This window comes from Nerophis lumbriciformis, linkage group LG06 (assembly GCF_033978685.3).
Source record: "Nerophis lumbriciformis linkage group LG06, RoL_Nlum_v2.1, whole genome shotgun sequence".
NCBI lineage: Eukaryota > Metazoa > Chordata > Actinopteri > Syngnathiformes > Syngnathidae > Nerophis > Nerophis lumbriciformis.
Window position 1 is genome coordinate 13997515 of NC_084553.2, and position 10205 is coordinate 14007719.

A 10205-nucleotide genomic window follows, 5' to 3' on the forward strand; every position below is an offset into this window, starting at 1 on the left:
TCATAAAGTAGTACAGTCGGCACAGTACAGTAAACGGACAGTTAATATTTAAACATGTAACATGTGACATTTCTAACTATTTGGAACAGAAATAGTTCATGCACATACAGGTAAATTATTTAAAATTACAATAAAAAAAAATCTATAACCTTGCTGGCCAGGCGATTGATCTTGTTTAATTGGAAGCTGGCTCGCCCCCCATCACACGGCCGTTGGATTAGAGAGGTTCTCTACAATCTAAAACTAGAAACACTTAGGTTTTCGCTAAAGGGCTCGGTTCAAGCATTTGAAAGCTCATGGAGTCCTTTTTTGCTGTATGTCAACTCTCTTGACCTATGCCCAGATGCAGATGAGGAATAATCTCCCTTTTATTTATTAGTATTATTTTATTCTATTTTTATTTTATTATATATTATTATTATTATTATTATTTGTATTTTTATTTATTATTATTATAATATATTTTTTATATATATCTGTCTGTCTCTGGCCTCGTATGTGTGTGTGTGTGTGTGTGTGAGAATGTGTCTGTCTTTGTCGTCTTACTTGTTATATAATTGTGCCATTTGTCCCTCATTAGTGGGACCTGAGTGAGGTGGGAGGGTGGGTGGGTGGTTTGGGTTTTAAGGGAAAGGGTGTGAATCATTTACTGACTTTAAAATTGTACTGTTTCGACTTGCACTTTTTTCTGTCTATTTGAAAATGGCAATAAAAAAAGTTGGGGGGAAAAAAATAAAAAAAAATCTATATATATATATATAAATATATAAATAAATATACATATATACAAATATACATATATATATTCCTCGCGCACTAATTGACTGAAAGAGCACGCACTTGGCGCGATGATGTCATGTTATCGATGGAAAAATGCATTTTTAGACAATATGATTTGCCTGAGCGGCTAGGAGATCCCGAGAGTAACAAGCGGTTGCCTTGTTGCCTTTCCATTAAGAAAAATAAATTAGTTTTTAGGATAAGTTTGCTGGTTTCAAGAAATGTAATGCCTATTGCATATCATTATGTCAATATAATGGCACTAGCATTTACTTAATTGAAGAATATTTTTCAACATATTGAGCAAAAAGGTCTCATATAAGTTTTTTCTATCAAGAAAAGTGCACTTGTTATTAGTGAGAATATACTTATTTTAAGGTATTTTTGGGTTCATTGAGGGTTGCTAATTTTACTTGTTTTGGAAAGTATTGACAAGCCAAATGTTCTTGTTCTATTGGCAGATAATGTTGCTTAGTTCAAGTAAAATACCCCTCATTTTTGTATTTTTTTCTTGCTTTTGAACACTGACTTTTTGGGTGTCTTGATTCAAGTTGTCGCTGCTCTACGGAAGGTGGAGACAAGAGCCTATCATGAAGCAAATGTCCAGGCTCTTCTGCGCGCCGCAAGCAACAGACAATGTGGCTTTTTTGCGGCAAAGCTTCGATGATTGGATGCCTGCCAAAATAAATATGTCGGCTGTATTTGCTTGATCAAATTTGACAAAGAAAAATATAAACAGGTGGCGTTATGTTAATATGGACAATCTTCATAAGTAACATTGGCATGCTACAGGCGTAATGGTGAGTATTTAAGAGCTATAACTTGAGGTGAGGCTGAAGACGGTGGAGCGAGATTGAACACGAGACATTGCTGGTGAGTAGAAGAGAAAGATGGCTGTGGTTGATGCAGGAAAATAACATTGTTCCGTTTACAGGTCAATCATCCTAAACCATGCCTTCTGCTGTGACAACTGTCCTTCTGATGTTGGCGCTGATGGTCGCGTCAGCCTCCGCTCAATCTTGTAATAAGCAAAGCATGAGCAATAAGGAATGTGACAAGCAGCGGTCAAAAGCTGACAAGTGTTTTGTGTCACAGTGAATCGCGAAGACATGACTGCTCTCTGTCACAACATCCAGCTGCAGCCGTGTGATGGCGGGGAGTACCGCCTGAACGATGACAGCTGTGTCAAAATGTTACCCAGGCAATTGATTTTCACAGACGCACGGGTAAGACATTAGCAAACAAAAGCAGCTGAGACTGTTAAAGGGGAACATTATCACAATTTCAGAAGGGTTAAAACCATTAAAAATCAGTTCCCAGTGGCTTATTTTATTTTTCGAAGTTTTTTTCAAAATGTTACCCATCACGCAATATCCCTAAAAAAAGCTTCAAAGTGCCTGATTTTAACCATCGTTATATACACTCCGAGAGCGAATAATAGAAAGGCGTTTAATTCGCCAAAATTCACCCATTTAGAGTTCGGAAATCGGTTAAAAAAATATATGGTCTTTTTTCTGCAACATCAAGGTATATATTGACGCTTTCATAGGTCTGGTGATAATGTTCCCCTTTAACTCTAAATTTCAATGTTACATCTAAGGCTATGTCTACACTAAGCCGGATAACCCCTTAAACGAAAAATTATTTAGCCTAAGCCCCGTTTCAGCCACACTTAACCATCGTTTAAGGTAACCCTCCTTGGATAATGTTTTACACGGGTAAGTACGCCGTGTATTTCTTGAATCTCTGGTAGGGATGTCCGATAATGGCTTTTTGCTGATATCCGATATTCCGATATTGTCCAACTCTTTAATTACCGATACCGATATCAACCGATATATACAGTCGTGGAATTAACACATTATTATGCCTAATTTGGACAACCAGGTATGGTGAAGATAAGGTACTTTTAAAAAAAATTAATAAAATAAAACAAGATAAATAAAAAAAAAAAATTTGAATAAAAAAAGAAAGTAAAACAATATAAAAACAGTTACATAGAAACTAGTAATTAATGAAAATTAGTCAAATTAACTGTTAAAGAGGAACATTATCACAATTTCAGAAGGGTTAAAACCATTAAAAATCAGTTCCCAGTGGCTTATTTTATTTTTCGAAGTTATTAAAAAATGTTTACCCATCACGCAATATCCCTAAAAAAAGCTTCAAAGTGCCTGATTTTAACCATCGTTATATACACCCGTCCATTTTCCTGTGACGTCACATAGTGAAGCCAACACAAACAAACATGGCGGAAAGAACAGCAAGGTATAGCGACATTAGCTCGGATTCAAACTCGGATTTCAGCGGCTTAAGCGATTCAACAGATTACGAATGTATTGAAACGGATGGTTGTAGTGTGGAGGCAGGTAGCGAAAACGAAATTGAAGAAGAAACTGAAGCTATTGAGCCATATCGGTTTGAACCGTATGCAAGCAAAAACGACGAAAACGACACGACAGCCAGCGACACGGGAGAAAGCGAGGACGAATTCGGCGATCGCCTTCTAACCAACGATTGGTATGTGTTTGTTTGGCATTAAAGGAAACTAACAACTATGAACTAGGTCAGGGGTTGGCAACCCAAAATGTTGAAAGAGCCTTATTGGACCAAAAATACAAAAACAAATCTGTCTGGAGCCGCAAAAAAATTAAAAGCCATATTACATATAGATAGTGTGTCATGAGTAATACATTGAATTAATATGACTTAAAGGAAACTAAATGAGCTCATATATAACTACAAATGAGGCATAATTATGCAATCTGTACATATAGCTAGCCTAAATAGCATGTTAGCATCGATTAGCTCGCAGTCATGCATTGACCAAATATGTCTGATTAGCACTCCACACAAGTCAATAACATCAACAAAACTCACCTTTGTGGATACATGCACAACGTTAAAAGTTTGGTGGACAACATGAGACAGAAAAAGAAGTGGCATAAAACACGTCCTAGAAAATCGCAGAAAGTTATACATGTAAACAAACTAAGGTGAGTTCAAGGACTGCCAAAATTAGTAGGACAAAACGGCGCTCGCCAAATACTCGAATCAGTGAAGCATGTTTAATATAAACAGTGTGCTTTATAACAATTAGGGAAGTTTGTGTCATGTTTGTCCTCCTACAGAAACCATATTAAAACAAAACAAAAAAAAATTTCCCCCTCAACTTTTTCCATTTTTCATACATTTTTGAAAAAGCTCCAGAGAGCCACTAGGGCGGCGCTAAAGAGCCGCATGGGGCTCTAGAGCCGCGGGTTGCCGACCCCTGAACTAGGTTTACAGCATATGAAATACATTTGGCAACAACATGCACTTTGAGAGTGCAGACAGCCCAGTTTTCATCAATTAATATATTCTGTAGACATACCCTCATCCGCTCTCTTTTCCTGAAAGCTGATCTGTCCAGTCCAGTTGGAAATGCATCTGCTTTGAGTGTCGCAGGATATCCACACATTCTTGCCATCTCTGTCGTAGCATAGCTTTCGTCGGTAAAGTGTGCGGAACAAACGTCCAATTTATTGCCACTTTCACATCTTTGGGCCACTGGTGCAACTTGAATCCGTCCCTGTTCGTGTTGTTACACCCTCCGACAACACGCCGACGAGGCATGATGTCTCCAAGGTACGGAAAACAGAGCTGATTTGACTCGGTGTTTGAGAAAATGGCGGATTGTTTCCCGATGTGACGCCACGTTGTGACGTCATCGCTCCGATAGCGAATATTAGAAAGGCGTTTAATTTGCCAAAATTCACCCATTTAGAGTTCGGAAATCGGTTAAAAAAATATATGGTCTTTTTTCTGCAACATCAAGGTATATATTGACGCTTACATAGATCTGGTGATAATGTTCCCCTTTAAGGTTTCCTCACTGCAAAAAGTCAGTGTTCAAAAACAAGAAAAAAACAAGACAAAAATGAGGGGTATTTTACTTGAACTAAGCAAAATTATCTGCCAATAGAACAAGAACATTTGGCTTGTCAAGACTTTCCAAAACAAGTCAACTTAGCTAACCTCAATGAACCCAAAAAATACCTCAAAATAATCACTAATAACAAGTGCACTTTTCTTGGTAGAAAAAACTAATTTGAGACCTTTTTTGCTCAATATGTTGAAAAATATTCTTAAATGAAATAAATGCTAGTGCCATTATTTTTGACATAATGATATGCGCTCGGCATTACATTTCTTAAAACCAGCAAACTTATACTAAAAACTAATTTATTGTTCTTAATGGAAAGGCAACAAGGCAACCGCTTGTTACTCTCGGGGTCTCCTAGCCGCTCAGGCAAATCATATTGTCTAAAAATGCATTTTTCCATCGATAACATGACATTATCGCGCCAAGTGCGTGCTCTTTCAGTCAATTAGTGCGCATATATACAGCCCGGCCCTCGGCCAAATTTTTTTTAATTGTAATTTTGAAGAATTTATCTGAATGTGCATGAACTATTTCTGTTCAAAATTGTTTAAATATTAACAGTTTACTGTACTGTATCAACTGTACTACTATATGAGTACATATTTTCTATTGTTTCATTGAAAATAAAACAGCAAAGTCCATTTGGCTGTCATCTGTTTTAATTATGAGACACAATGGTTTTTTATTTCATGCTTGAAATAAGAAATGATTACTTTAAAAAAGCAGTTTTATACTTGTGAGTGTTGATGACACAGCTTTGCAACAGTTGATATTCTAGTTTCAAGCATGTTTTACTCAATATAGGTCATCAAATCTCAGCTACAAGCTGTAATATCTTACTGAGATCATTTAGGACCAAAACACTTAAAACAAGTAAAACACTCTAACATAAAATCTGCTTAGTGAAAAGAATGATCTTATCAGACAGAAAATAAATATCACCCTTATTTGAGATATTTCATCTTACTTAGATTTCAGTTTTTGCAATGCTGGTTCTGATCTTTCTCTTTGTCCACCAATCAGAGAGGGTGTCAAATGATCGGCGGTGATGTGGTCACAGTGAAAAATGGCGAGGAGTTACATAAGCTATTGTGTATGATGTTCAAAGCACTTCCGGTGCGACTCCACTACTGGATCGGTGCCGAAAGAGGACCAGTAAGCAGCCAACACACCGATGATGACAAGTGAATGAAGAGATGTTTAGCATATTTGTCTTTGTTTCAGGGTGGTTTTCATTGGATCGATGGAAGCGGACCACTGGAGTCTTCCCCGTGGCGTGAAGGTCAGCCTGATAACTTTCACCACAAAGAGAACTGCGTGTGGATGAACTCTGGCTGTGAGTTGGATTAAACATCTCACTTAAGGTCTGTCTCGGCATCACACTGAATGTTGTCTCCTGTCTTTGTCCAGCTTGGGGTCCATGGAACGACGGGTCGTGCTCGGTGTTCAATTCCGTGGCATGTCAGATCCCAAAGTGATGGTTTGCTTCTCCAAGGGTTTAACATGAGCAGCATTTCACTCACTTCAATAAACTTCCAAGCTTCAGACAATTTGTCTTTGCTTCTGCTTTCATTTAACGTGCATCCATTTGCGATTCCTGATCGTCAGCATCAAAAGCACCGCTTTTTCCCTAGCTTAGCGACACATGAGCTGCCATCGGATGGAGGTGTTGGGTATTGTTAGTCATTGACCATGAGCATTTATTATCTTATCGGCGGTCACTCGAACGAGTATGACGATCCTCCTGGTAGGAGGATCCCTGTGCTTTTGATTGATTGATTGAGACTTTTATTAGTAGGTTGCACAGCGAAGTACATATTCCGTACAATTGACCGCTAAATGGTAACACCCGAATAAGGTTTTCAACTTGTTTAAGTCGGGGTCCACTTAAATTGATTAATGATACAGATATATACTATCATCATAATACAGTCATCACACAAGATAATCACATTGAATTATTTACATTGTTTACAATCCGGGGTGTGGAGGGGCGGGGGTTAGGTTTGGTTGTTATCATCATTTCATCCATCCATTCATCCATCTTCTTCCGCTTATCCTAAGCAGGGAAGCCCAGACTTCCCTCTCCCCAGCCACTTCGTCCAGCTCCTCCCGGGGGATCCCGAGGCATTCCCAGGCCAGCTGGGAGACATAGTCTTCCCAACGTGTCCTGGGCTTTCCCCGTGGCCTCCTACCGGTCGGACGAGCCCGAAACCCCTTCCTAGGGAGGCGTTCGGGTGGCATCCTGACCAGATGCCTCCATGTGGAGGAGCACGGGTTTACGTTGAGCTCTCCCCGGATGACAGAGCTTCTCACCCTATCTCTAAGGGAGAGCCCCGCCACCCGGCGGAGGAAACTCATTTCGGCCGCTTGTACCCGTGATCTTGTCCTTTCGGTCATGACCCAAAGCTCATGACCATAGGTGAGGATGGGAACGTAGATCGACCGGTAAATCGAGAGCTTTGCCTTCCGGCTCAGCTCCTTCTTCACCACAACGGATCGATACAGCGTCCGCATTACTGAAGACGCCGCACCGATCCGCCTGTCGATCTCACGATCCACTCTTCCCTCACTCGTGAACAAGACTCTGAGGTACTTGAACTCCTCCACTTGGGGCAAGATCTCCTCTCCAACCCGCAGAAGGCACTCCACCCTTTTCCGGGAGAGAACCATGGACTCGGATCATCATTTCAGTCATCAACAATTGAGAACAGAGAAAGAGAGAGAGAGAGAGAGAGAGAGAGAGAGAGAGAGAGAGAGATCAGAAGGCATAAGAAAAAGTATCTACATTTGATTATTTACCTTTGATTATTAACAGTCCGGGGAGGGTGTTAGTTTAGGGTTGAAGTTGCCTGGAGGTGTACTTTTATTGCGGTATTGAAGGAGGATAGAGATGCCCTTTCTTTTACACCCGTTGGGAGCGCATTCCATATTGATGTGGCATCGAAGGAGAATGAGTTAAGACCTTTGTTAGATCGGAATCTGGGTTTAACGTGGTTAGTGGAGCTCCCCCTGGTGTTGTGGTTATGGCGGTCATTTACGTTAAGGAAGTAGTTTGACATGTACTTCGGTATCAGGGAGGTGTAGCGGATTTCATAGACTAGGCTCAGTGCAAGTTGTTTTACTCTATCCTCCACCCTGAGCCAGCCCACTTTGGAGAAGTGGGTAGGAGTGAGGTGGGATCTGGGGTGAAGGTCTAGAAGTAACTTTGTTTTACGTGTGGAGACTGGTCCACAGACAGTCACCACACGATCCTTGACAGAATCGGGTCAGGGTCCAGTGGCATGGAGTCCAAGACGACTGGGGACCCTTTTCTGCTACAGCCTTCTTCCGCCATCGCAGCCGTTGTGGTAGTTCTTAAAACTACCGTCTTCCGCCTGCTCCGCCGTTGAGGTCTTCACCTTATCCCTGGCTAGGGGGCAGTCAGGTACAAGGCCTTTGCCAAGGGCCACCTGGGGTAACAGTAGTAAAGGGGTAAACCTCCTAGTGCATACTTGCCAACCTTGAGACCTACGAATTCGGGAGATGGGGTTTGGGGGAATCGGGGTTTGGTGGTAGCGGGGGTGTATATTGTGGCCTGGAAGAGTTAGGGCTGCAAGGGATTCTAGGTATTTGTTCTGTTGTGTTTATGTTGTGTCACGGTGCAGATGTTCTCCTGAAATGTATTTGTCATTCTTGTTTGGTGTGGGTTCACAGTGTGGCGCATATTTGTAACAGTGTTAAAGTTGTTTATACGGTCACCCTCAGTGTGACCTCTATGACTGTTGATCAAGTTTGTCTTGCAGTCACTTGCGTGTGTCTGTAGAAGCCGCATACAACATGTGACTAGGCCGGCACGCTGTTTGTACGGAGAAAAAGCAGACGCGACGACAGGTTGTAGAGGATGTTAAAGGCAGTGCCATCACGGCACGCCCTCAATATTGTTGTCCGGGTGAAAATCGTGGAGAAATTCGGGAGAATGGTTGCCCCGGGAGATTTTCGGGAAGGGCACTGAAATTCGGGAGTCTCCCGGAAAAATTGGGAGGGTTGGCAAGTATGTCCTAGTGCCCCAAGACCCCATAGAGGAGCCTCTACTGCCGGATGCACTTTAACGTCATGCCCAGGACATGACCATGAGCATTAGACCACAATAGAAGTGCATAGTAGCAATATAAGCACCATTCAGACCTTTCCCACCCATGGTCTGATCGAACAAAAAACAATGAAGAAAGTTAACATATGTGGTACAGAACCACACACCTTGCCCACTAAACTATGTGGACATTATAAAAAAAATATTTCAGCACAATACACGACCAAGCCTGATGGGTTTAAATTGCACAACATTCTCTCCGCACTTCGACATGTTTGACGCATTTTAGCTGCTTGAAATTTCTGATGGATTGCAAAACTTTAAGGTCGCCGGTGAAGTCATCAAAGTAGGAGTGGTTCATATTATCTAATGTTTTATCGTTTATACTTCATACTGTAGTGATGAGGGGGTTGGGGGGGTCAATGTATTGACTACAATTGCCGACTCACGCGAAGCACTGAGGTCCATTTAAACTGAATGTGTCAAAACGCACGGCCCCGAGGGGTGTATCAGGCCCGTGAACAAGTTTAACCAGGCCCGCAAGATCAGTTTGCCAAGTATAAAAATGAGCTGAATTTTTACAATGAAAGAAACTGCTGTTTTAATTGTGTCCAATGGATGTCGCAATAGCAATTCAACTGTAACCCACGTCACACATTACAGTGTTTAAAGATGACGTGTCGGCTGACTTTAAGCACCTTCCGGATTGGATGCCGCTACTACAATCAGGCAGGTGCAGGCAATCAGCTGCTCCTGTTGTGGCTGGCAGCAGATGGCAGCTATATCGATGCACAATAACTTATTTTAACTTGCACTTACATCTGCAAGTGCAAGTTAAAGCTCTACTATGCAAAGCGAAAGCCATTTATCAACAACACCCAGAAACGCCGCCGGCTTCTCTGGGCCCGAGATCATCTAAGATGGACTCATGCAAAGTGGAAAAGTGTTCTGTGGTCTGACGAGTCCACATTTTAAATTGTTTTTGGAAATATTCAACATCGTGTCATCCGGACCAAAGGGGAAGCGAACCATCCAGACTGTTATCGACGCAAAGTTCAAAAGCCAGCATCTGTGATGGTATGGGGGTGCATTAGTGCCCAAGGCATGGGTAACTTACACATCTGTGAAGGCACCATTAATGCTGAAAGGTACATACAGGTTTTGGAACAACTTATGCTGCCATCTAAGCGCCGTCTTTTTCATGGACGCCCCTGCTTATTTCAGCAAGACAATGCCAAGCCACATTCAGCACGTGTTACAACAGCGTGGCTTCATAAAAAAAAGAGTGCGGGTACTTTGCTGGCCCGCCTGCAGTCCAGACCTGTCTCCCATCGAAAATGCGTGGCGCATTATGAAGCGTAAAATACGACAGCGGAGACCCCGGACTGTTGAACGACTGAAGCTCTACATAAAAAAAGAATGGGAAAG

The 10205-nt window shown here is 41.6% G+C and overlaps 1 protein-coding gene across 1 annotated transcript; it reads left to right on the top strand.

The window, feature by feature from the left end:
- The first annotated feature begins 1418 nt into the window (after nucleotides 1-1418).
- On the top strand, nucleotides 1419-6253 carry LOC133608287 (C-type isolectin Sp-CL4-like). The gene is made up of 6 exons (XM_061963490.2): nucleotides 1419-1653; nucleotides 1715-1801; nucleotides 1876-2006; nucleotides 5729-5860; nucleotides 5930-6041; nucleotides 6116-6253. Exons 2-6 carry the CDS (start codon nucleotides 1732-1734, stop codon nucleotides 6181-6183), a joined length of 513 nt encoding a protein of 170 aa, XP_061819474.2. The 5' UTR covers nucleotides 1419-1653; nucleotides 1715-1731; the 3' UTR covers nucleotides 6184-6253.
- The last annotated feature ends 3952 nt before the right edge of the window (nucleotides 6254-10205 follow it).